The sequence below is a fragment of the Pongo abelii genome, chromosome 23 (genome assembly GCF_028885655.2).
Source record: "Pongo abelii isolate AG06213 chromosome 23, NHGRI_mPonAbe1-v2.0_pri, whole genome shotgun sequence".
Lineage (NCBI taxonomy): Eukaryota > Metazoa > Chordata > Mammalia > Primates > Hominidae > Pongo > Pongo abelii.
Genome location: NC_085929.1, coordinates 35,216,306 through 35,243,525, shown reverse-complemented (window position 1 = coordinate 35,243,525; position 27,220 = coordinate 35,216,306). Strand labels below are relative to the sequence as shown.

General features: G+C 44.8%; 2 protein-coding genes across 5 annotated transcripts in view; one reads left to right on the top strand and one right to left on the bottom strand.

The window, feature by feature from the left end:
* Nucleotides 1-17,509, bottom strand: part of ZNRF3 (zinc and ring finger 3) — a 257,576-nt gene extending 240,067 nt beyond the window's left edge. For 2 of the 4 annotated variants that reach the window (XM_024239982.3, XM_054543271.2), the window contains exon 1: nucleotides 17,436-17,509. Coding sequence is in view for 1 of the 4 variants with exons in the window: in XM_054543269.2 (XP_054399244.2) it covers nucleotides 17,436-17,473 (38 nt within the window). In the remaining 3 variants the exon portion in view is untranslated. The remainder of the gene's footprint in view (nucleotides 1-17,435) is intronic. The other 2 variants (XM_024239980.3, XM_054543269.2) reach the window with 2 other exon arrangements.
* Nucleotides 17,510-17,586: 77 nt separating this feature from the next.
* Nucleotides 17,587-23,616, top strand: XBP1 (X-box binding protein 1). Its single transcript, XM_002830972.6, is given in 6 exon segments — nucleotides 17,587-17,871; nucleotides 19,036-19,132; nucleotides 20,965-21,093; nucleotides 21,985-22,044; nucleotides 22,047-22,130; nucleotides 22,445-23,616. Coding segments are annotated over 6 exon segments (1,158 nt in total). The 5' UTR covers nucleotides 17,587-17,641; the 3' UTR covers nucleotides 23,003-23,616.
* Nucleotides 23,617-27,220: the final 3,604 nt, after the last annotated feature.

The following is a 27,220-nucleotide window of genomic DNA, read 5'->3' as shown; positions in this document are numbered from 1 at the left end:
TCAGGTGAGGTGACTCACGCCTGTAATCCCAGCACTTTGGGAGGCCAAGGCAGGCGGATCACCTGAGGTCAGGAGTTCGAGACCAGAGTTGCCAACATGGTGAAACCCCGTCTCTACTAAAAGTACAAAAATTAGGCGGGCGTGGTGGTGGGCGCCTGTAATGCCAGCTACTAGGGAGGCTGAGGCACAAGAATCGCTTGAGCCTGGGACGCGGAGGTTGCAGTGAGCTGAGATCACACCACTGTACTACAGCCTGGGCAACAGAGCGAGACTCCATCTCAAAAAAAAAGAGAAGTTGGTTAAAAGAGAAATATTAAGGGAGTCTTGAAGGGGCTGGAGTGAAGGTAGGAAAGAGACAAAGGACAAGAGTTAAAATAAGTATATACAGAAATCTAGCAGGATCAGCCGAGCATGGTGGCTCATGCCTGTAATCCCAGCACTTTGGGAGGCTGAGGTGGGTGGATCGCCTGAGATCGGGAGTTTGAAACCAGCCTGGCCAACATAGTGAAACCCCGCCTCTACTAAAAATACAAAAAATTAGCCAGGTGTGGTGGTGGATGCCTGTAATTCCAGCTATTTGGGAGGCTGAGGCAGGAGAATCGCTTAAACCTGAGAAGCAGAGGTTGCAGTGAGCCAAGATTGTGCCACTGCACTCCAGCCTGGGCAACAGTGCGAGACTCCATCTCAAAAAAAAAAAAAAAGGAAAAGAAAAAATAAATCTAGAAGGATCTTCTTATACTGCCTTGGGGACAGTAGCAGGTGTTAAAGGCTGAATATATTTTTTCTTTAGTTTCAAGTAATTTTTAGCACTAGATGAACTGTTATTGCTTTCTTGAGATTCTATCTCAGGTGCAGGTGGCTTCTAGCTTCTTTGGCAGGGAAAAGAGGCATGAAGAAAAGAAGCTAAATTCTGTGCAAACTCCTACTCATCCTTCAAAGCCCATTTGAACATCTTCTCCTCTATGAAGCCTTCCCTGATGGCCCTGGGGAGTTAGGTGTCTTTCTCTTTCCTCAGTACCACCACTTAGGGATGGTGACAGTTACACTGCATTGGAACTATTTGCATGCCTCTCTCCTCTTCTGGATTCTGGTCCCCTGAGAGCAAGATAAAGGCACCAGTGTTCCGGATGAATGCATGACCCCAAATCCAAGGTTTTCTGGCAGTGGTTATGATCATGATGCTAGAAATATCAATTTATTGCAGTTGTCATGACCCAGCTTCTGGACACCAAATAAAAAAGCATTGAATGCAAATGATAGAGCACAGGTGAAGGATGGTGAATTTTAGGAGAACCTTAAGTCTGCACAAAACCAAATTGTTCTCCCTCTCATGCTGGTACCTGAGAGAATGTGGGACACTCCCTTCTCCCTTGGTCAAGATTAGAGGAGTCCCTTTAGTTTTTATTTATTTTTTTTTGAGACAGAATTTCTCTCTTGTTGCCCAGGCTGGAGTGCAGTGGCATGATCTCAGCTCACTGCAACCTCCCTCTCCCGGGTTCAAGCGATTCTCCTTCCTCAGCCTCCCAAGTAGCTGGGATTACAGGCACACGCCACCACGCCTGGCTAATTTTTTGTATTTTTAGTAGAGACAGGGTTTTGCCATGTTGGCCAGGCTGGTCTCAAACTCCTGACCTCAGGTGATCCACTCGCCTTGGCCTCCCAAGGTGATGGGATTACAGGTGTGAGCCACTGCACCAGGCCAAAGGAATCCCTTTATAAAGCTGTGTTTTTGGCTGGGTGTGGTGGCTCACACCTGTAATCCCAGCACTTTGAGGGGCCGAGGCAGGCAGATCACCTAAGGTCAGGAGTTTGAGACCAGCCTGGTGAAACTCCATCTCTACAAAAATACAAAAATTAGCCAGGCGTGGTGGCGTGCACCTGTAATTCCAGCTACTAGGGAGGCTGAGGCAGGAGAATCACTTGAACCTGGGGGGCGGAGGTTGCAGTGAGCTGAGATCGTGCCACCACACTCCAGCCTGAGCAACAGAGCAAGACTCTGTCTCAAAAAAAAAAAAAAAAAGAAAAGAAAAGAAAGAAAACTGTGTTTTCAGTGATTTTCCCCAAGACTTTTTGTTTTGTTTTGTTTTTTTGAGACAGTGTCTTGCTCTGTTGCCCAGGCTGGAGTGCAGTGGTACAATCTCGGCTCACTGCAGTCTCAGCCTCCTGGGCTCAAGTCATCCTCCCTCTTCCCACCCCAACCTCCCCTGTAGCTGGGACTACAGGCATGTGTCACCATGCCCAGTTGATTTTTTTTGTAGAGACGGGGTTTCACCACGTTGCCTAGGCTGGTCTTGAATGCCTAGGCTCAAGCGATCCGCCTGCCTTGGCCTCTCAAAGTGCTCGGATTACAGGCATGAGCCACCATACCTGGCCTTCCCCAAGACTTTTAAGTGAAACTTAGAATCAAATAATGCACTTCCAGCAATCCTGAACAAATCCGATTTTTCAAGACATTGCTGAAACACTTCAATTTGAGAAATGTTTATTCCGACCCAAAGCCATACCCAGGGCAGCTGTCTTCTTTACCCCTTTATTCCATAAGGTAAGAAAAAAACATACTCACAGAGCCTTAGAGTTGTAAAGGCCCCTGGTCACCTGGAAGGTGACTTGAAAGAACCCCTGCCCCTCCTCTTGCATATACCTCTGGATTGTTGGGGAATCCGCATTAATTTCTTCACCCGCACTGCCTCTGTACAGAACCCCCCTGAGTCAGTGTCTGTTCCAGGTACCTCCACACATGTTCCCATGTGCTGAGGGGGCCATTGGTGGGCAGGCAGACCTCAGAAACAGTTGGTTGCAGTTGCTATCACTTTCCTTTAGATATCTAGGCAGTATTTCCTAAAGCAAAGTCAGAGTGGCTCAGGCTAAGATGGGCTGCCTTTGTTCTGGAGCCCGGAACTATAAATTCAACAAGCTCCTTCCTGTGTGCCAGGCACTCTGCTAGGTCGCCTTCACGCACATTCCCACATTTTCTGGTAGAAACACACAACAGCAATGAAGGAAAAAAAAAAGGAAGCTCTCAAAGAAGTTAATGCTTTGTTCCAGGTTATCTAGCAGAGTCAAGAGCTAACCCACAACTTACATCTCAAGTTTGGTAGTTAATCTCATAATTTTTAAAAAACGAAAACAGCCAGGATTTATGCAGTTCCAAGAGCCAGCTGGGTAAAATATAGACCCAACTCTGTTTTGGTGAATGGAAGGGAGATGAGAAGAGAAAAACCTCCAAGAACAAAGGAGGAGGTATAATTATGTTTGCCTCAGAGAAAACTGGGAGAGAAACCATTCATCTTCCATTCCCAGATCTTGGAAGAATAGTCACTGTAACATGGGGGCTAGAAGCATTGGCTTATGAAATGGACAGGCAAAGGTAGGTTTTCAGCTCCACCACATCCTAGCTAGGTAAACTTGGACAAGTTGCTTAAACTGTCCACTACTCCAAGAGGTTACAGATCACCGAAAGTACAGACATTGGCGAGTATTTTTTGGAAACACATTATGGGTCCTAAGGACTATAGTATAGTCTATAAATCTGGAATTTTATGCTGGAAAATACAACTTGTTTTCAAATGGAAAATGATTGTGTTTTGTATAAAACAACAGAGTCACATTTTAAGACCAGGCTGGATAACATAACAAGACCCCTTCTCTATAAAAAATAATAAAAATAAGCCAGTTATAAAGACAGCTAAATAATAACAAAAGAAAAAAGAAAAAAGTTAGCTAGGTGTGGTGGTGTGCTTGGGAGGCTGAGGCAGGAGGATCACTAGGGATCAGGAAATCATGACCAACCTGGGCAACATAGCAAGACTCCCGTCTCTACCAAAAAAAAAAAAATTGTTTTTAATTAGCTGGGCAAGGCAGTGTGCTTGGAAGGCTGTGGCAGGAGGATCACTTGAGCCCAGGAGTTTGAGGTTATGGTGAACTGATTGCACCATTGCACTCCAGCCCAGGCAACAGAGCAAGACAGTGTCTCTGAAAATAAAAATAAAACAGCAGAGTCACATTTTCAAATTGCAGATGCCAACCTCTTCTTTCCCGGGCCTGACTGCCTCACACACTTTGCTTAGTATAGAGCACTTCCCCATAAGCCACCAAGCCCCAGTTATGGCGTAATTCAAACCCTGCCCCTAGAATTTCATGTAGGAGGGTCACAGGTCTGTGTGCTCAGCAAATGTTTGCTGTCCGCTGCTGGGAATTTTGTTCCAGGTCAGACTAACAGGGCAGATACTTGGCAGCCTGTGACCAGGTCCAGCCCACTCATTGGTCAGACGGAAATTTTCTTTCCAGTTTGGAGGAGGGAGCAACTGGAGAAAGCTTATCCAAGGTCCATCGCTATGACATTTTTCCTGCTTTGTGGACCCCATTTCTGCTTGTGACCAGTGATCAAATTTTATACATACTTAGACATATTTTGAAGATGTGAGTACCCTACTATTTCACGTAGACCTCTGGGAACTATCAAACTTCTTTACTACCAAATTCCTTTTTTCTTTTTTTTTTTAGACAGAGTCTCACTCACTCTGTTACCCAGGCTGGAGTGCAGTGGTGCGATCTCAGCTCACTGCAACCTCCGCCTCCTCAGGTTCAAACGATTCTCCTAACTCAGTCTCCCGAATAGCTGGGATTACAGGTGCACGACACCATGCCCAGCTAATTTTTGTATTTTTAGTAGAGACGGGGTTTCACCATGTTGGCCAGGATGGTCTCCAACTCCTGACCTCAAGTAATTCACCTGCCTCAGCCTCCCAAAGTGCTGGGATTACAGGCATGAGCCACTGCGTCCAGCCCTTGGCTACCAAATATCTAAAGATGGAAGAAAGGATGAGATTAATGATAGACTAAGAAGAGTTTGGGAATGCCTGTTGGTAATTAGGGTGGACTGTCTTTGGAAATAATAATAGGTAACAGATATGTGTTTTCTCTATGTCATGTGCTGTGTTAAATACAGGATCTTATTCAAAGCTCAGCCCTCATTTTGGAGACAAGAAAACTGAGGATCAAAGAGGTTAAGCAACTTGTCCAAGGTTACCTAGCTAGGTGGTGGAGCTGAAAACCTACCTATGCCTGTCTATTTCATAAGCCAATGTTCTAGTCCCCACGTTACAGTGACTACTCTTCCAAGGTCTGGGAATGGAAGATGAATAAATGGAAGATGAATGGTTTTTCTCTCAGTTTTCTCTGAGGCAAACATAATTATACTTCTTCCTCTGTTCCTGGAGGTTTTTTCTTCTCATATCACCTTTATTCACCAAAACAGAATGGGTCTATATTTTATCCAGCTGGCTCTTGGAACCACATAAATCCTGGTTGTTTTCATGAAAAAAAAAAAAAAAAGAAAGAAAGAAAGAACAGAAAAAGTATAGCTTGCTATCTTATCCCACATGAATATCAGATGTGCAAAGTCAGCTATAAATAAGAGGATATTTTGGCCAGGCGCAGCGGCTTACACCTGTAATCCCAGTCCTTAGGGAGGCCTAGGCGGGCTGATCACTTAAGGTCAGGAGTTCAAGATCAGCCTGGCCAACAGAGCGAAACCCTGTCTCTACTAAAAAAAAAAAAAAAAAAAAAAAAAAAAAAAAAAAAAATTAGCCTGGCATGGTGGCAGGTGCCTGTAGTCTCAGCTACTCAGGAGGCTGAGCCAGGAGAATCACTTGAACCCAGGAGGCAGAGGTTGTGGTGAGCTGAGACTGCACTACTGCACTCCTGCCTGGGTGATAGAGTGAGACTTTGTCTCAAAACAAAACAACAAAACAAAAACAGGATATTTTTAAAAATGCTGAGAGTCCCTAATTCATTCTCAGGAAATTCAGTCTCCTACAAGCCAGATCATGCACAAATTCTCAGCATCACCTAAAGGCTAAGCCACCTCACCAAAGGTGGAGGGAGGGATCAGTTGTTACCATTTTGGAGTCAAAGCCCCAGGGTGCATGTCTGAGAAGATTGAACTTGAGTAAATTAAGCTCTTCAGATAAATACGGTTTGCTGAAATTAATCATGAAACATTCTGCAAAAGTAGGTGTACTATCCGGAAGCTAAGTAATTAACACCAGTGCAGGATCCCAGAACAGAAAAAGGTCATTAAAGGAAAAACTGGTGAAATCCAAATAAAGACTAGAGTTTAGTTCCTAGCAATGTGTCAGTGTTGGTTTCTCAGTTTTGACAAATGTACCACAGTGGTGTAAGCTGATAACATTAGGGGCAACCGGAACTGGGTGAGGGCGTGCCTGAGAATTATCTGTGCTAGCTTTGAAACATTTCTGTACATTTGGCTGAGCTCATGCCTATAATCCCAGAACTTTGGGAGGCCGAGGTGGGTGGATCACGTGAGGTCAGGAGTTCAAGACCAGCCTGGCCAACATGGTGAAACCCTATCTCTACTAGGAGGTTGCAGTGAGCTGGGATTGTGCCACTGCACTCCAGCCTGGGTGACAGAGCGAGACTGCGTCTCAAAAGAAAAGAAATTTTTCTGTACATTTAAATTATGCCAAAATAAAAAGTTTAAAATTTCAGTACCAATGAACTGGTTTTCTTTCTTACAGGAATACTGAAGGGGGCTTGCAACACTTACACTTCTTTCTTTTGAGACAGGGTCTCACTCTGTTGCCCAGGTTGGAATGCAGTGGCATGATCACGGCTCACTGCAGCCTCGACTTCCTGGACTCAGGTGTTTCTCCCACCTCAGCCTCCTGAGAAACTGGGACTACCGGTGCATGCCACCATGGCTGGCTAATTTTTTGTATTTTTTGTAGAGATGGGGTCTCACCATGTTGCCCAGGCTAGTCTCGAGCTCCTGAGTTCAAGGGATCCGCCCACCTCAACCTCCCAAAGTGCTGGGATTACAGGCATGACCCACCTCATCTGGCTAAGCTTCTCTCAAACAAGATAAAGCTTGCTTCTCTTGCTACCTTTGAACCTCAGCATAAAGAATAGTTACCAACAATGGAGAGTTTGTGCTTTCTTTAAAAAAAAAAAAAAGCAAAACCAGATGCAGAGCCAGGTCAGTGCCAAGTGAAAAAGAGCCATGCGATATCTTCGCATTTTTTGTAGGAATCTTTTCTTTTTGTTGTCATGCCCTTTTAGTGTCATTTTTAATTGACTGGGCAAATGAACTGCAGCATTTTGTAGATGCCAAAGAGGTACTGAATTTCTTAGAACCCAAGTGCACACAAGTGAACTTCAGGAAGTTTTGCAACTTTTTTTCCAGAAAGTGGTGGGCAGCCACAGGACCGAAGGAAACACCCATCAACAGGACCAAGAGGATTTCCTGCCCACACACTCAGCGTCTCAACGTTATTTGAACGGTTTGTAGATGTCTTTCTTTAGAAATATACTAATAAAATTGGAAATACGGGATCAGTAGTCCTAGCAAACCAAAATGATTTCATCCATTTCTGGAGAATAATGAAGTCCTATGCATTCAAGTTGTTTTCTTTTTTCTTCTTTCTTTTTTTTTTTTTTAAGATCTTTCTTGGTTATGACAAATGTAACACAATAATTTTTTTTTTTGAGATGGAGTCTCGTTCTGTTGCCCAGGCTGGAGTGCAGTGGCACGATCTCAGCTCATTACAACCTCCGCCTCCCAGGTTCAAGTGATTCTTCTGCCTCAGCCTCCCGAGTACCTGGGACTACAGGCGCTCGCCACCACAACCAGCTAATTTTTGCATTTTTAGTAGAGACAGGGTTTCACCATATTGCTCAGGCTGGTCTTGAACTCCTGACCTTGTGATCCGCCCACTTTGGCTTCCCAAAATGCAGGGATTACAGGTGTGAGCCACCGCGCCTGGCTGTAACACAATAATTTAAGATAACAACATTAGAGGAAGTTAGAACTGAGAAGAGGGTACACAGCATTTTCTGCGAGATTGACTCAACTTTGATTCCATCAAGGAAACAAAAATATTGTATAGAAATTTACTCTTCATTCTCTCCCAAAACATTTCAGAGTTTTTCATTTTTCTTTGTAAGAATATAAAAGGTTTTCCTAAACTCTTTGCATTCTTTTCCTTTTTTTTTTCTTCTCTTTTCTTTCTTTCTTTCTTTCTTTTTTTTTTTTTTTTTGAGACAGGGTCTCTCTCTGTCACCCAGGCTGGAGTGCAGTGGCACTACCACTACCATGCCTCACTGCAGCCTGGACCTCCTGGGCTCAAGTGATCCTTCCACCTCAGCCTTCCAAGTAGCTGGGACTGCAGGCATGCACCATGACTCCCGGCTAATTTTTGTATTTTTTGTAGAGACAGTGTCCCACTTTGTTGCCCAAGCTGGTCCAGAACTCCTGGAATACGCTCACCTCGGATTTCCAAAGTGCTGGGATTATAGGCGTGAGCCACCTGCACCTGGCCTCTTTTTCCATTTAATTGGTATGTTTAAAACAATGAGCAACATACCTTCTTTGCTAGAATCTGCCTCTTGACTCTAGCATTGGAATCTATAAAGTACAATGCCAAGCAAAGGCATAGGACACATGAGTCCTTAACAATCAGTGTTGAAATCATGGCATCAGGGACCCAGAATTCCTGAATTATATTCCTATTCTTTGCCCAAGCCATTTTTATTTTATTTTACTTTACTTTATTTAGAGATGGGGTCTCGCTCTATAGCCCAGGCTGGAGTGCAGTGGCATGATCATAGCTCACTGCAGCCACGAACTCCTGGGCTCAAGCTCAAGCAATCCTCCTGCCTCAGCCTCCCAGGTAGCTAGGACTACAGGCACAAGCCACCACACCTGGCTTCCCGAACAATTTTAAAATTCATTTAGTCAATAAACAGGGAGATGCAGAAATGAGTCAAAGAGCCTTCAAGGACCATACAGTGTAATCTGGAGATACAGACAGGTAACAGTGCTGCAGCTGTTATGCTGGAAGTTTGTGGGGGACATGTGGGAACAAAGCAGGTATAGATTGGAGTGGTGTTTGACCTGACTTGAGAGTAGTGATCTCAGTGGGGGAGATCTTGGCCCCCAGGGGACATTCTGCAATGTCCAAAGACAATTTTCATTGTCACAACTTGGAAGAGGGGAGGGGTGCCACTGGTATCTGGTGGGCAGAGGCCAGGGATACTGTTAAACATCCTACAACGGACAGAGCTGCCCCTCACCATAAAGAATTGTCCAGTCCCACATGTCAATAACACTGAGGTTGAGAAACTGTAGTTTAAACAAACAGAAGAAATGGGGTTTACCAGGCAAACTAAACAGAGAAGAATAATTCAGGGAAATGGTAAGACAGGAGTGAGGGATGGACAGATAAGCTGGTGACGTAATCTGTAGGCTTAAGCTGATTATTTTTTCCTTTTGAACCTTAATTTTCCCATTCACAAAACAGTGATGCTATAATGTAGAATGACTCACCTCTTTTCCTGGTATCAGAAGAAAGTGCCACTGATAAAAATTGTGTCCCTGGGTCCCACCTACTTCTAATTGTCCTGCTCAAGCCTACCTGTTCCTCAGCAGTGCTGGTAGCTTATTGATGAGAACAAAGACGGTACTTGGGAAATCTAACGAAGGGCAATGTGGCAGGTAAAACTGTCAGTAAGCCGGGCGCGGTGGCTCATGCCTGTAATCCCAGCACTGTGGGAGGCCGAGGCAGGCTGACCACCTGAGGCTGGGACTTCGAGACCAGCCTGACAAACACGGAGAAACCCCGTCTCTACTAAAAATACAAAATTAGCCGGGCACAGTGGCGCATGCCTGTAGTCCCAGCTGCTCGGGAGGCTGAGGCAGGAGAATGGCGTGAACCCGGGAGGCGGAGGCGGAGCTTCCAGTGAGCCAAGATTGCGCCACTGCACTCCAGCCTGGGCGACAGAGCAAGACTCGGTCTCAAAAAAAAAAAAAAAATTGTCAGTAAAAGCGAGGACTGTATTTAATGGCATGTAACAAGAACCCAGCTACCACAGCAATGATAATTCTTATGTAATGTGACATCTGGAAATGGGCAGCCTAGGGCTAAATGGCCACTCCATGGTGCCATCAGGAGACCAGACTCCTGTCTTTCCCCTCTGACGTCCTTAGCATGTGACTCCAATCCGCATATTTGCGAGATGGCGGCTGAACCTCTCAATCTTTGGAAGTTTCATCAGCATTCCAGGCAAGGAAGAGGAGAAAAAAGGAAAAGAGCAACAGGCAAAAGGTGAAAGCCTTCCCAGTTGAGTCTCCTCCACTTAACAAACTTTCCTGGAATCGTCTGTGCCTAGAACTTCCACGTATGTATACATTGGCCTGAACCACATTACGTAACTATCCATAACCTCCAGGGAGTCTGGATGCTGAGTGTTTTCAAGTGGGCATCTTGAACAAAATAGATTTTTTTTAATAAGGAAGAAAAAGTATAATAGGTGCTATGTAGGTAACTAGAACTGTTGCCTTAGTGCTTTAAAATGAGTACATTCAGGGCCAGGAGCGGTGGCTCACGCCTGTAATCCCAGCGCTTTGGGAGGCCGAGGCGGGTGGATCACCTGAGGTCAGGAGTTCAAGACCAGCCTGACCCACATGGAGAAACCCCGTCTCTACTAAAAATACAAAATTAGCTGGGCATGGTAGCACATGCCTGTAATTCCAGCTACTTGGGAGGCTGAGGCAGGAGAATCACTTGAACCCAGGAGGCAGAGGTTGGGGTGAGCTGAGGTGGTGCCATTGCACTCCAGCCTGGGCAACAAAGAGTGAGACTCCGTCTTAAAAAAAGAAAAAAAAAAATGAGTACATTCGGCTGGGAGCGGTGGCTCACACCTGTAATTCCAGCACTTTGGGGGGGTGACGAGGGTAGATCACCTGAGGTCAGGAATTTGAGACCAGCCTGGCCAACGTAACAAAACCCCGTCTCTACTAAAAATACAAACAAAAAAAAAATTCGCCAGGCATGATGGTGCATGCCTGTAATCCCAGCTACTCAGGAGGCTGAGACAGGAGAATCACTTGAACCCGGGAGGCGAAAGCTGCAGTGAGCCGACATCATGCCACTGCACTTCAGCCTGGGTGACAGAGTAAGACCCTGTCTCAAAATATAATAAAGTAAAATAAAGCATATTGCAGATAATGTAACCATTCAATAGTCATTCAAAAATATTTATTGAATGTCTAGTATGTACTCAGCACTATCATAAGCACAGAACACACAAAAAATGTAACCACGATTAACCCTAGCTTCTGCGTCTAATGAGCTTGTTGAAAGCCAGTTGGGAAAAACATACAACATAAACAATAAAAAGTTGGACAACCATGAAATAGTTAAATAACAATCTATAATAGCAATATAAAAAAGCAGTACATCACTAGTGGGAATGTAAAATGGTATAACCTATAGCCACTTTGGAAAGCTGCTAAGTTTCTAAAAATTTTAAACATAGTATTTATCATATGATACTGCAATTCCACTTCTAGGTATTTACCCAAGAGAAATGAAAATATAAAGATTTCGCCAGGTCCGGTGGCTCATGCCTATAATCCCAATACTTTGGGAGCCCAACTTAGGTGGATCACCTGAGGTCAGGAGTTCCAGACCAGGCTGGCCAACATGGTGAAACCCTGTCTCTACTAAAAATACAAAAATCAACCAGGCTTGGTGGCTTGTACCTGTAATCCCAGCTACTCAGGAAGTTGAGGCGGGAGAATCAAGAGTCGGAGGTTGCAGTAAGACAGTGAGCTGAGATCGTGCCACTGCACTCCAGCCTGGGCAACAAAGCGAGATTCCATCTCAAAAAGAAAAAAAAAAGTGGGAATGTTTCTTGATTGAAAAAACGTAGGCCTGGCTGGGCACAGTGGCTCACGCCTGTCATCCCAACACTTTGGGAGGCCAAGGCGGGCGGATCACAAGGTCAGGAGTTCTATACCAGCCTGTCCAACATGGTGAAACCCTGTCTCTACTAAAAAAACAAAAATTAGATGGGTATGGTGGCAGGCGCCTGTAATCCCAGGTACTTGGGAGGCTGAGGCAGGAGAATTGCTTGAACCCGGGACGCAGAGTTTGCAGTGAGCCAAGATCGTGCCACTGCACTCCAGCCTGGGTGACAGAGGGAGACTCTGTCTCGAAAAAAAGAAAAAACATAAGTTCTTGGTTGGGAGGAAAGTTGTACCATTCAAATTTTTTCTGTCTGCTCCCTCTGTTGATTCTGAGAATTGTATTTGTCTCCCATTGTGATTTGTGGATCATTTTCATCATTTCAGTCTTTGTTTTATATATTTCTTTTCTTTTTTTTTTTTTTTTTTTGAGACAGAATTTCACTTTTGTTGCCCAGGTTGGAGTGCAATGGTGCGATCTCGGCTCACTGCAACCTCCCCTTCCTGGGTTCAAGCGATTCTCCTGCCTCAGCCTCCTGAGTAGCTGGGATTACAGGCACCCGCCACCACACCCAGCTAATTTTTGTTATTTTTAGGTAGAGACAGCTGTTGGGAGCAAGCCCCCCCAAAGTCTGGCCATAAACTGGCCCCAAAACTGGCCATAAATAAAATCTCTACAGCAATGTAACATGTCCATAATGGCTATAACACCCAAGCTGGAAGGCTGTGGGTTTACGGGAATGAGGGCAAGGAACACCTGGCCCGCCCAGGGCAGAAAACCGTTTAAAGGCATTCTTAAGCCACAAACAATAGCATGAGCGATTTATGCCTTAAGAGCATGCTCCTGCTGCAGTTAACTAGCCCAACCTATTTCTTTAATTCGGCCCATCCCTTCGTTTCCCTTAAGGGATACTTTTAGTTAATTTAATATCTATAGAAACAATGCTAATGACTGGTTTGCTGTTAATAAATATGTGGGTAAATCTCTGTTCGGGGTTCTCAGCTCTGAAGGCTGTAAGACCCCTGATTTCCCACTTCACACCTCTATATTTCCTTTTTTTTTTTTTTTTTTTTTGAGACAGAGTCTCACTCTCGCCCAGGCTGGAGTGCAGTGGCACGATCTCGGCTCACTGCAAGCAAGCTCCGCCTCCCGGGTTCACGCCATTCTCCTGCCTCAGCCTCCCGAGTAGCTGGGACTACAGGTGCCCACCACCATGCCCGGCTAATTTTGTGTATTTTTAGTAGAGACGGGGTTTCACCGTGTTAGCCAGGATAGTCTTGATCTCCTGACTTCCTGATCCGCCTGCCTCGGCCTCCGAAAGTGCTGGGATTACAAGCATGAGCCACCGCTCCCGGCCTCACACCTCTATATTTCTGTGTGTGTGTCTTTAATTCCTCTAGCGCCGCTGGGTTAGGGTCTTCCTGACCGAGCTGGTCTCGGCAGATAAGGTTTCACCATGTTGGCCAGGCTGGTCTTGAACTCCTGACCTGAGGGGATCCCCACCTCTGCCTCCCAAAGAGCTGGGATTACAGGCGTGAGTCACCTTGCCCAGCCAATTTTCTTTTGTTCTTTCTTTTGAGACAGGATCTCACTCTGTCACCCAGGCTTGAATGCAATGGTACCATCTCGGCTCACTGCAGCCTCAATCTTCTGGGCTCAAATGATCCTCCTACCTTAGCCTCCCGAGTAGCTGGGGCTACAAGTGCACACTACCAAGCCCGGCTCATTTTTTTTTTTTTTTTTTTTTTTTGAGACAGAGTCTTGCTCTGTCCCTCACCCAGGCTGGAGTGCAGCGGCTCGATCTTGGCTCACTGCAACCTCTGCCTCCCAGGTTCAAGCAATTCTTGGGCCTCAGCCTCCTCAGTAGGTGGGATTACAGGCACGTGCCACCATGCCCAGTTAATTTTTGTATTTTTAGTAGAGACGGGGTTTCAACATGTTGACCAGGCTGGTCTTGAACCCCTGACCTCAGCCTCCTGAAGTGCTGAGATTACAGGTGTGATGCACCATGCTAGGCCTATACATTTCAAAATTATGTTGCTATGTTCATAAAGATGTATATGTGGTAACTTGTACCTTCAATCAACATGAAATACCCTTTGTCCTTTTAATGCCTTTACGATAAATTCTGTCTCATATTAATATTGCTACACATGCTTTCTTTCCATAAACATTTCCATAAACATAAAAATGGCTGGTAAGTCATTTTCCGTTTTTTTTTTTTTTTTTAATTTTTGTTTTTAGAGGCAGGAGCTCATTTTGTCTCCCAGGTTGGAGTGCAATGGTTCAGTCATAACTCATAGCTTACTGCAGCCTCGAACTCCTGGGTTCAAGGGATCTTACCACCTCCGTCTTCCGAGCAGCTGAGACTACAGGTGCAAGTCACCACGCCTGGTTAATTTTTTAAAATTTTTTATAGAGACGAGGTCACAATATGTTGCCCAGCCTGGTCTTGAACTCCTGGCCTCAAGCAATCCTCCTGCCTTGAGAAACATAGTAAACAAAAAATGTGAAATAACATGGCAGAAATAAGTTCAAATAAATAAATAATCAAAAATAAATACAAATGATTTATATTCTCTTCTTAAAAGAGAGAAGCTCTGAGAAACCCCAAAGCCAGCTATATGTTGTTTATAAAGAGACATACATAAAACAAAACAGCATGATTAAGAAGATAATATAACCCATTCACATTTATGTTTTATTATTTATATATTTGCACTTATTCCTGCCATGTTATTTTCTGTTTTCTGCTTACCAGTGTACAGTATTTTTCTGTTTTCCCTTATCTTTTCTGGAATGCCTATTTATTTCTGTTCCTGTTTTATCCACACTTTCCTGATTGATTCTTTCTGAATAATGACTTTTTTTTTTTTTTTTTTTTTTTTTTTGAGAAAGTCTCGCTCTGTTGACCAGGCTGGAGTGCAATGGCACGATCTTGGCTCATTGCAACCTCTGCCTCCCAGGTTCAAGAAATTATCCTGCCTCAGCCTCCCCAGTAGCTGGGATTACAGGCGCCCCCCACCATGTCCGGCTAATTTTTGTATTTTTAGTAGAGACGGTTTCACTATGTTGGCCAGGCTGGTCTCGAACTCCTGATCTCAGGTGATCTGCCCACCTCAGCCTCCCAAAGTGCTGGGATTACAGGCGTGAGCCACCGTGTTTGGCCTCAAAGACCGAGAACTTTGTATTTTATATATTTTATAGCTCTTATCACAGGTGTCTAGTAAATATTTTTAAACACTTATGGCACCTGATACAAGAATTACCAGGCTCATTTTATAGAGAGGATATGAAACTGTCCAAGGGTTTGGACTCACATGTTCAAGACTTCATGGACAGCAATCTGTAGTGGGTCAAATTATTGTTTTTAGTATGATTTAAAGTGTTTGTCAAAAATATAAAAGTCTTGAAAACAAGCTGGGGAAGTGAATTTCAATATCCCATTAACTAAGACCAAAGTGCAATCCATCAAGCTTTTTTCCCCATCCCGCACCCTATGCTTTCTCTACTCAGTTACTCACTACACCCTGCTGGACTAAAAGGGTCCTCCAGCATTTTCTTTCTTACACAGTGCAAGACATTCTCTTGGCATTAATAAATGTTCACTTAATAAATAAAAAGGGCCAGGCTCTGTGGTTCCTTCCTGCAATCCCAGCACTTTGGAAGGCCAAGGCAAGAGGATCGCTTGAGCCTAGGAGTTCCAGCCTAGGCAACATGGCGAAACTCAGTCTCAAAAAAAAAAAAAAAGGCATCAAAAAATAAAAGGTAAAAGGTGGCATGACATGATATGACTTTTCTAAGAGCCTCTTACAGCTTTCCAAGGTCTTTTAATACGAAGCTGTACGTCTCAGCTAGAAGACACCTTCAGACTTCTCCCAAAACATTTCAGAGGCCAGGAGTAAGTCTCCCCACATCTGAAGGCACATCAGAACCCAGGTGGCCCAAGCTGATGAGAGTTAAATAGGAAGTTGGTTTCTTGGTCCAGCAGACACTCCAATCGCCCCCACCTCTTTTCCAACCCACAGGACAGCACGTGCTCAGGAGGCTCTGGAGTTGGGACAGCCCAGTTAAAAAAAAAAAAATCATTGATTTCCCTCCCAACGTAGAGGGAGAAAACGTTAGGAGACTCGTGGCCCACTCCTGGCAAAAACCAAAACTGTGTCCCTTTAGAGGGCTTAGATATCAAGAGATCGGCTTGCTTTTAGCTCTTTTTCCCATCCTGTTCCCTCCCTACCGAAATACAATTGACCAGCTAATCCGACTTAATAACACTAAAGAATTACTTAGGAACCTGCTATCTTAACATTTCACTTTTTGCATATCTTCCAAATACCAGGTAGCAGTCTTACTACTGTTTGCATCCTTAGAACCTGGAATAGTGCTTCCCGCAGAGGAGGAAGCAATAATTACTTGTTAGAGAAGGTATTGCTGTGCATTTCTGGGGAATTTCACATTTTGTAATTTGCTTTAAAAAAAGTGGACATGCATATTTACGGGGGTTTCTCGGACTTCTCCATCTTAATATTCGTGTGTATAAATCGCTCCCGTGCTGCTCTCTGGGGGCCCCTCTTTAACAAACACCTGGCCACCCTCACGCCACAGTGGCCAGGCAGGAGCCTCAACCTCCCCTCGGAGAAGGGGCTCAGGGTCAACCCCGAGGTCTCAGTCTCTACATGTGACGTTTTCCTGTCCCCTCATTTAAAGTAACAAGAGGCTGGGCGCGGTGGCTCACGCCTGTAATCCCAGCACTTTGGGAGGCCGAGGCGGACGATCACGAGGTCAGGAGATGGAGACCATCCTGGCCAACACGGTGAAACCCCGCCTCTACTAAAAATACAAAAAATTAGCCGGGTGTGGTGGCGGGCGCCTGTAGTCCCAGCTACTAGGGAGACCGAGGCAGGAGAATTGCTTGAACCTGGAGGCGGAGGTTGCAGTGAGCTGAGATCTCACCACTGCATTCCAGCCTGGTGACAGAGCCAGACTCCGTCTCAAAAAATAAGAATAAAAAATAAAATAAAAATAATAGAGGCCGAAGCGGGAGGTTCACTTGAGCTCAGAAGTCCGAGACCAGCCTGGGCAACATAGTAGACCTCGTTTCTATTTAAAAAATAAAATAAAATTTTAAAAAATGCACGCTCATAGTACAAAGTTTAGAAATGGAACGAAAAACTAAAATTATAGGTATTCCCCTCCAACCCAGAGATAACACTTATCGTTTATTAAGCCTTCACTATTGTTAAACTTAGTTTTAAAGGGTACGATCTCATTTCTTAAAAGACTTTCATTCCGCAGAATTTCTTTCCAGGCTTTTTTCTTTTTCTTTTTTTGAGACGGAGTCTCGCTCTGTCGCCCAGGCCGGCGTGCAGTGGCGCGATCTCGGCTCACTGAAACCTCTGTCCAGTCTTTTCCAACCCAAGGCCCAATTGCGCTCTATCTCGACTTTGGGCTCCACTCGGAGCCCGAAGTGGCGCACGAGATAAAATGTTGTCAGGCTGAGGTAATTCTGTTAGTCCCGGTAAAAATTCGTCAGTCTGGAAATCTCTCGGTTTGGAATTAAATTCTGTCACTCCGGATGGAAATAATTACGCTTAAGGGGGGAAAATCCGTTTGTGGAGGACACGGTCCCGCAGGTAACCCCCCCCCGCGGAAAATGATCCCAAGTACCTTTGGCCAGGAATTGCCGCTGCCACGCCGGACTCCATAGCCACGCTCCTGAAACGCCCCGCTGGGCAGGCCGGACCAATGGACGCCGAGCTCGGCCGTGCGTCACGCGACGCTGGCCAATCGCGGAGGGCCACGACCGTAGAAAGGCCGGGCGCGGCGAGGCTGGGCGCTGGGCGGCTGCGGCGCGCGGTGCGTAGTCTGGGGCTATGGTGGTGGTTGCGGCAGCCGCGCCGAGCCCGACCGACGGGACCCCTAAAGTTCTGCTTCTGCCGGGGCAGCCTGCCTCCGCCGCCGGAGCCCCGGCCGGCCAGGCCCTGCCGCTCATGGTGCAAGCCCAGAGAGGGGCCAGCCCGGAGGCAGCGAGCGGGGGGCTGCCCCAGGCGCGCAAGCGACAGCGCCTCACGCACCTGAGCCCCGAGGAGAAGGCGCTGAGGAGGTGGGCGAGGGGCCGGGGTCTGGGGCCAGGTCTGAAGCCGGGACTAGGGGCAGGGGCAGGGGCAAGGGCAGGGGCTGGGAGCGGGGACCCAGCACGGGCCGCCCCGCAGGGCTCCGTCGCCTTTGGCCTGGCGGGTCGGTGCCAGCGTGGCGCGGGGCGGGGCAGAAAGCCCGGACTGACCGGATCTGCCACGCTGGGAACCCAGGGCGGCCCAGGGCTCTTTTCTGTACTTTTTAACTCTGTCGTTAGAGATGACCAGAGCTGGGGATGCGGGCACCTGTCTTCCAGGCCCTCTTGCTGTGTGGCCGCAGACTGGTGGTTCAGCCTCTCAACTCGGACTGTGACATGAGGTCGAATAATCTGTTTTGGTTTACTGCTATTTCTGGAGAGGCGCGGAGCTGAAATAACAGAGATGTTGAAAGGGCTGGGAATTCTGCGAGGCTCACTGGTCTAGCTTAGTATCTGCGTTCTTAAAATGGAACCTACTTCATGAGGTCTTTGGGGAGATTGAGACTTGCATATAATGTGCCTAGCACTTAGTCCTCCGTAAATGTTCACTCTTGTGATCATTGTGCCTTCTGTGATTTATGAAGTGTCTCCTCTGAGTTCAGTTAATTCTTTAAAAAAAAAAAAAAAGTGTCTCCTCCAACAGACACGCACCCATCAGCAGGTCACTGCCTAGGATCTCAACACTAGAGATCAGGGAGTGGCATCAGCCTCTCCCTTTTCTAAACTGGACTTGGGGACGGAGGGTTGATGTCATAGCAAGATTGCAGGCTTCACTAGATTAATGAGGCCAGGTTGGATCTTGTTTTAAGAGAACTGGAGACAGGAAGCAGCGGGGGAATAGATGGGGAAAGAGGAAAGTTCCTTATGATGCAAGATGAATAGTGTGTGTGTCCAGCCCCAGTGCTGTGACGGGGATGAGTCTGAGGTGGACGGATGATGCAATATAGGAGAGAATGAAGCAGGTCTTCGAGTTAGATTGACAGAAGACTGTATTTTTTATTTTGTTTTATTGAGGGGAGGAGCCTGAAGTGTATTTTATCATTAGTCTGTCTTATACTGTAAATAAAAATGAAAGCACCAGCTGGTAAAGTTTTCAAATAAAGACATAAATAAGGTTTGAAATGACTCAGTGTGGTATGTTCCTTCTCTTCTTAGGAAACTGAAAAACAGAGTAGCAGCTCAGACTGCCAGAGATCGAAAGAAAGCTCGAATGAGTGAGCTGGAACAGCAAGTGGTAGATTTAGAAGAAGAGGTAAAACTACTTAAGGTCAAACTCTTTCATCCATTGTATACCCTTCCTTGGTGAATGTTCTGATACTTGCTTCCCATCCCAAGTTGTTTCAGCCCCTATTAGAATACAATTGAATATGTGATTAAAAGTTAAACTAGGCTGCGCATGGTGGCTCATGCCTGTAATCCCAGCACTTTGGGAGCCTGAGTTGGGCAGATCACTTGAGGCAAGCAGTTTGAGACCAACCTAGCCAACATGGTAAAATCCCGTCTCTACCCAAAAATATATCAAAAAAAAAAAAAAAGCCAAGCGTGCGTGCCTGTAGTCCCAGCTACTCGGGAGGTTGAGGTGGGAGGATTGTTTGAACCTGGGAGAGGGAGGTTGCAGTGAGCTGAGATCGCACCACTGCACTCCAGCCTGGGCAACAGAGTGAGACTCTGTCTCAAGAAAAAAAAAAGTTGGCTGGGCACGGGGGCTCACACCTGTAATCCCAGCACTTTGGGAGGCCAAGGTGGGTAGATCACTTGAGATCAAGAGTTGGAGACCAACCTGACCAACATGGTGAAACCCCATCTCTACTAAAAATAGAAAAATTAGCCGGGTATCGTTGCGGACACCTGTAATCCCAGCTGCTCAGGAGGCTGAGGCAGGAGAATCACTTGAACCCAGGAGGCGGAGGTTGCAGTGAGCTGAGATCACAAGATCGTGCCACTGCACTCCAGTCTGGGCGACAGAGCAAAAACCCTGTCTCAAAAAAAAAAAAAAAGTTAATCTAAGGACAGATAGTTGGCGAAGTGGTGAAGCTTGTTGAGGGCAGAAGTGATTGACTTTGTGGCATTTGGTGCTAGATGTATCTCAAAGTAGACGGATTTAACAATGTTTATTGAGTTTGTAGTAAGAAATTAGCAAGGGCTAATAGGAAATAATTGCTTAAACTTTACATTCTTCCTGGCATGGCCAGAAATTCACTAAAGGTTCCTTTCCCCCTCGAGGGTCCACCTGTTAATCAATCTTAAATTGTTGCCAATTACACATCTTGAATACATAGAGATTATTTATATTGTTTTTTTAACCCCTTGGTCAATTTGCATATATTGATCTTTTTAAAGTTTTAATCATTAGTTGGTTCTTCTAAGAATCATGAGTCAGGAGCAGGGATTTTTTTAACTTATTTTGGATTTATAGTCACCACTACCAACTTTTATTATTACCTGCCAGTTCAAGACAGTTATTTATTTTTATTTTATATTATTATTATTATTATCATTATTATTTTGAGATAGAGTCTCACTCTGTTGCCCAGGCTGGAGTGCAGTGGTGCAATCTCGGCTCACTGCAACCTCTGCCTCCCAGGTTCAAGCAATTCTCCCTGCTTCAGCCTCCGGATTAGCTGGGATTACAGGCACGCGTCACCACATCCAGCTAATTTTTGGATGTTTTAGTAGAGATGGGGTTTGCCATGTTGGCCAGGCTGGTTTTGAACTCTTGACCTCAGGTGATCCACCCGCCTCGGCCTCCCAAAGTGTTAGGATTACAACCGTGAGCCACCGAGCCTGGCCAAGATAGTTAAAAAAAAAAAAAATTATATCTACATTAAAGCCACAAGTCACCCTTTGCTGCAGTCAGTGTTAGTAGTTGGAAGCAGTGTTATTCTTGACCCCATGAAGTGGCACTTATTAAGTAGCTTGCTTTTCTGTAATTATGGCCTAGCTTTTTAAAACCTACTATGAACACCACAAGCATAGAGTTTTCCAAAAGTTCAAGAAGGAAAGGAAACCAATTATACTGAATCAGGTAGATTCTTAACTGAAATAATTAGATGTTTTAATAGCCTCTTATGAACTTTCTTCCAGAACCAAAAACTTTTGCTAGAAAATCAGCTTTTACGAGAGAAAACTCATGGCCTTGTAGTTGAGAACCAGGAGTTAAGACAGCGCTTGGGGATGGATGCCCTGGTTGCTGAAGAGGAGGCAGAAGCCAAGGTAAATCATCTCCTTTATTTGATGCCTCATGTGAGTACTGGTTCCAAGTGACATGACCCAGCGATTATGTTTACAGTCCGGACTTCTGATCAAGAGCGTTCTTGAAATTTTCCTTCAGTTTAAGACATTTTCATGCAGGCAGAGTGTTCTTCCCCTAAAGGCACTTGACACTTACTCACTTTTTAAGTGTGTAGTGAACAGTACTAAGATCTAATAATGAAAACAAGTTACATGGCTCCCTAAGAACAAGTACTAAGAAATGCAGTAGCCAACAAGATTACCTACCATGCAATCATTAAGGAGAACCAAAGTAAGAGAGCCACTCAAACCAGACTTTGAATGCTACTAAAATTAAAGTAGTTCTTTGATGAATATGAATGAGTAGGGAAAGGATTCTTTGTGATAGTGATACCTCTGTGGTAAGAGAAGGGTGGTATGTGAGTTTTAGTCTATAGATTATGGCAAATTCAGTGACAACAATCAAATGGTCTAAGACTGACAATAGCACAGTTTTACTCTGTGAAGGTAATGTTCAGGACGAATTTAAAGAATTACTTTTCAAAAAGATTCTAGGGTTAAATTGCTATAGAACTTTATTATCTAAGAACATTATTATTATTGAGAAGAGCAAGATAAGATATTTGCCAGTTCTGCTTGAATCTTTGCCTGGAGGAGGAAAAATGTTTCATTGTGCAGGAAATGTGTAAGGAAGTCTTACCTCCCTTTTCTCATCTCTTGAGGACTTAAAAGTGGAAATAACAATGGTTGGGGAAAGATTTCCGCTCTAAAGAATGGTTTTCTAGTTTTCTTGAAAGTTGATAATCACAGCTGTCTAGCAAGCATTTCCTTGGGAACTTGAAGCTGTTTATTCACTTTGGTCTTTCCTCCCAGGGGAATGAAGTGAGGCCAGTGGCCGGGTCTGCTGAGTCCGCAGCACTCAGACTACGTGCACCTCTGCAGCAGGTGCAGGCCCAGTTGTCACCCCTCCAGAACATCTCCTCATGGATTCTGGCGGTATTGACTCTTCAGATTCAGAGGTAGGGATCATTCTGACTTATTAAAGAGCTATATAACCAGTTAATTCCATCTGTTTGATGGTTGACATCCCTAACTAGACAGATGAGGGTTGAAGTTAGTTTTTGGTGGGGTTGGAGGTGAACATCAACTACCTTCCTAGCTCCAGGTAGTATAGGACATGGAGTGAAGTGTAGATAAATGGATCTGGTGGGTCCCGAGGTCATCTTATCACATAATGACTAATTTACATTATGGAACCCAGTACAAAGTGTTCCAATTAGATTTTCCATTGTATTCTGACAGTTGTACTTCATTTAATTTTTGCCTCTTGCAGTCTGATATCCTGTTGGGCATTCTGGACAACTTGGACCCAATCATGTTCTTCAAATGCCCTTCCCCAGAGCCTGCCAGCCTGGAGGAGCTCTCAGAGGTCTACCCAGAAGGACCCAGTTCCTTACCAGCCTCCCTTTCTCTGTCAGTGGGGACGTCATCAGCCAAGCTGGAAGCCATTAATGAACTAATTCGTTTTGACCACATATATACCAAGCCCCTAGTCTTAGAGATACCCTCTGAGACAGAGAGCCAAGCTAATGTGGTAGTGAAAATTGAGGAAGCACCTCTCAGCCCCTCAGAGAATGATCACCCTGAATTCATTGTCTCAGTGAAGGAAGAACCTGTAGAAGATGACCTCGTTCCGGAGCTGGGTATCTCAAATCTGCTTTCATCCAGCCACTGCCCAAAGCCATCTTCCTGCCTACTGGATGCTTACAGTGACTGTGGATATGGGGGTTCCCTTTCCCCCTTCAGTGACATGTCCTCTCCGCTTGGTGTAAACCATTCCTGGGAGGACACTTTTGCCAATGAACTCTTTCCCCAGCTGATTAGTGTCTAAGGAATGATCCAATACTGTTGCCCTTTTCCTTGACTATTACACTGCCTGGAGGATAGCAGAGAAGCCTGTCTGTGCTTCATTCAAAAAGCCAAAATAGAGAGTATACAGTCTTAGAGAATTCCTCTATTTGTTCAAATCTCATAGATGACCCCCAGGTATTGTCTTTTGACATCCAGCAGTCCAAGGTATTGAGACATATTACTGTAAGTAAGAAATATTACTATAATTGAGAACTACGGCTTTTAAGATTGTACTTTTATCTTAAAAGGGTGGTAGTTTTCCCTAAAATACTTATTATGTAAGAGTCATTAGACAAATGTCTTGAAGTAGACATGGAATTTATGAATGGTTATCATTTCTCTTCCCCCTTTTTGGCATCCCAGCTTGCCTCCAGTTTTAGGTCCTTTAGTTTGCTTCTGTAAGCAACGAGAACACCTGCTGAGGGGGCTCTTTCCCTCATGTATACTTCAAGTAAGATCAAGAATCTTTTGTGAAATTATAGAAATTTACTATGTAAATGCTTGATGGAATTTTTTCCTGCTAGTGTAGCTTCTGAAAGGTGCTTTCTCCATTTATTTAAAACTACCCATGCAATTAAAAGGTACAGTGCAGCATCCTTGTTGTTTGATTTCTTCTAGGGCCGTAAGTCTTGTTTTCTCTCTAGATGTTTATCTGTGTGCTGTGGTAGGAATTAATCCAACTGAAGTGAGCCTAACACTTTTTAAAGTGACTGAAGGCTTTTCCACCTTAATTACTGCCTGCTTTAATTCTGGACTGCCATAAGTGATATAAGCTGTAATTTGAGCAGTTAGTATCTGAGACAGATTCTTCAGCCTAACTGACCAATATCACAGCTAGTAAGTGGAAGAGCTAGAACCCTAACCACTATTTGCTACACCTTCTTATAAATGTTAAACAAGGACACACCATCACATATCGAGATTCTCTTGCCCTTATTATGGGAATTAAGAGCATTTTCTAGACTCAAACTACCTATTTTCAACTCTGCCACTGGTAAGCTGGGTAACCCAGGGGTTACATATAATCACTTATTTCCTCATCTGTAAAGTTGGATAATGGTATCTCTAAAGGTTAAGATTCAAAGAGACGACGCATTATAAGCATTTAGTATATGCTAGGCACCATCCTAAACACTGGAAAGTTAGTTATTATCTCCTAATCCACTTTGGAAGGGTTTTAATCTCTTCCAGAATTATATTTACTCAAGAATTTGTTTCATCAAAGAATAAACCTCTTCAAGAAAAAAATCCTAGTGACATTAATACAACTCCCAAAGACTTGATAACCTCCTCATTCTTCATAGCGTCTTTTCCTTGGAAATCTTACAAGGTTTTACAGGACTTTATTTATTTATAAAAATTTCACCTATGCCAGTAGATGAAATCATTCTATGCCGATTTAGCATTTAAATGCTATGTTCCCAACTTACAAAGACTAACTCTGGGGAGGTCAAAATGAATGAGTAGAAAAAAGGCAGGATTCAGAGAACCCCAAGCAGCAAGGCAAAGTGGACTATAGAATACCTTTGGTGTAGGCCAGGTGCAGTGGCTCACTCCTGTAATCCCAACACTGGGAGGCTGAGGTGGGCGGATCACCTGAGGTCAGGAGTTCATGGCCAGCCTGACCAACATAGTGAAACCCCGTCTCCACTAAAAATACAAAATTAGCTGGGTGTGGTGGCGCATATGCCTGTAATCCCAGCTACTCAGGAGGCTGAGGCAGGAGAATCACTTGAACCTGGGAGGCAGAGGTTGCAGCGAGCTGAGATCGTGCCATTGCACTCCAGCCTGGGCAACGAGAGTGAAACTCCATTAAAAAAAAAAAAAATAGAATGCCTTTCGTGTAGTGACTGGAGGCAAGTCAGCTGCCTTCAAGATCCGGTCGCTGAAGCCAGGGCCCAATCCTGGTGCTCAGCAATACAAACTTGCTTAGGCTCTTAAGTTTCTTCAGAAACAGGCCAGGTATGGTGGCTCACACCTATAATCCCAGCACTTTGGGAGGCCGAGGCCAGCGGATTGCTTGGTTCAAGACCAGCCTGGACAACATGGCAAAACCGTCTCTCCACGAAAAGTAAAAAAAATAGCCAGGCATGGTGGTGTGCACTGGTGGTCCCAGCCACTCAGGAAGCTGAGGTGGGAGGATCGCTTGAGGCCAGGGGGCAGAGGTTGCAGTCAGCCAAGATCACAGCGCTGCACTCCAGACTGGATGAAAAAGCAAGACTGCCTAAAAAAAAAAAAGGTTCTGTATTATAAGAACAGCCTCCAGCTGACCCCATGATTGAAAACTTTATCTTACCTGATTTTCTATAACTCTGCAAACCTTAGGGCCAAGAACCTATTTAGGGATTGTATAGGCAGATGTAATTACAGATGTACTTTATCCTCTGTCATTATAGCACAAGCATCTGGAGGTTGAGGCTCAAGTTATTTATATTCAATGATACCACATGAAAGAGGCAGCTGTACTAACAGGACAGGACATATATAACCTGTGTAAATTATCAGAGTTTTCATTTCCTGCACAGATGGGTGGAAATTACTAAACAGCCTTGAGAAAACACCTGGTATTCATGGACATTTTCATACTGAAACACCAAATTGAATGGTTAGAACCAAAAATCAAGATATTCCCACAAAACCAAAGCAAGAGTTCTATTAAATGCAGAGGGTTGTCTCAGATTGAAGAGGCAAGTGGTAAGATGCCTGCATGCCACTTCCCTAGGCCTTGTCACACCAATCTATTTCTCTCTTCTTTTTTTTTTTTTTAAAGACTGTGTTTCGCTCTGTCGCCCAGGCTGGGGTACAGTAGCATGATCTTGGCTCACTGCAACCTCCACCTCCTGGGTTCAAGCAATTCTCCTGCCTCAACCTCTTGAGTAGCTGGGATTACAGGCACATGCGACCACACTCAGCTAATTTTTGTATTTTTAGTAGAAATAGGGTTTCACCATGTTGGCCTGGCTGGACTCAAGCTCCTGACCTCAAGTGATCCACCCACCTCAGCCTCACAAAATGCTGGGATTACAGGCGTGAGCCACTGCACCCGGCCCCCTCCTTGCTTTTCTACTAGATATGCTATTGGAGCAGAGAGAAAGTAGGGACAGAACTGTAGGCAGAAGGTAATACTGCTTACTCCAGGCACACTTTAAAATAATCAGTTACGTTCCAGTCTCCTAAGAATTCAATTTTCTTATGACATAAAGTTCATTAAGAAACAGGAAGACTGGGCCAGGCACGGTGGCTCACGTCTATAATCCCAGCACTTTGAGAGGCTGAGGTGGGAGGATGGCTTGAGCCCAGTTCCAGACCAGCTGGGCAACATAGCAAGACCCCATCTCTAAAAAATAAATACATAAATAATGAAAAAAAAAAAAAGAAAGAAATAGGAAGACTGGCTTGTTTACCCACCAAACAGTTGTTGAAAGAAAACATCAGTCTTTTTTTGAGGCAGGGTCTCACTGTCACCCAGGCTGAGCTGCAATGGTGCAATCATGGCTCACTGCAGCCTCTAACTCCTGGACTCAGGCCATCCTCCCACCTCAGCCTCCTGAGTAGCTGGGAACAGCCACCACACCTAATTTTTAAATTTCTTATAGAGACAGAGTCCCACTGTGTTGCCCAGGCTGGTCTCAAACGTGTGGACTCAAGCAATTTTCTGACCTCAGCCTCTCAAAATGCTGGTATTATAAGCATGAGCCACTGCACCCAACCAAACATCATTGTCTTGCTGGAGCTATAATCCAAACACTGTTCTAATTACAACTACTTCATCTCTAAGATGCTATTGGTAGTCTGAGGAATTAGGGAATTAACACAGCTCTAGGATTTGTACCAAACTGATACATACTAAACCATGTTTCCTCAAGGAGTTTAATGTTAGACTGCCTGAACTATATTATCAGTTATTTCAACAAAATCTAAATGACTTCTTAGATCTGCAAAGACTCTAAAACCAACTGGTCAAGTGGAAAGAACACTGACCCGAGGAACAGGATGACATGATCTACTTAAGCTTTAGTTTCCAAACCTGTAATTAGATTTTTAGCTGTGATTTCCAAATTTTGATTAAAAACAAAACATCATGCAGCCAGGCACGGTGGCTCACGCCTGTAATCCTAGCACTTTGGGAGGCTGAGGTGGGTGGATCACAAGGTCAGGAGTTCGAGACCAGCCTAGCCAATATGGTGAAACCCTGTCT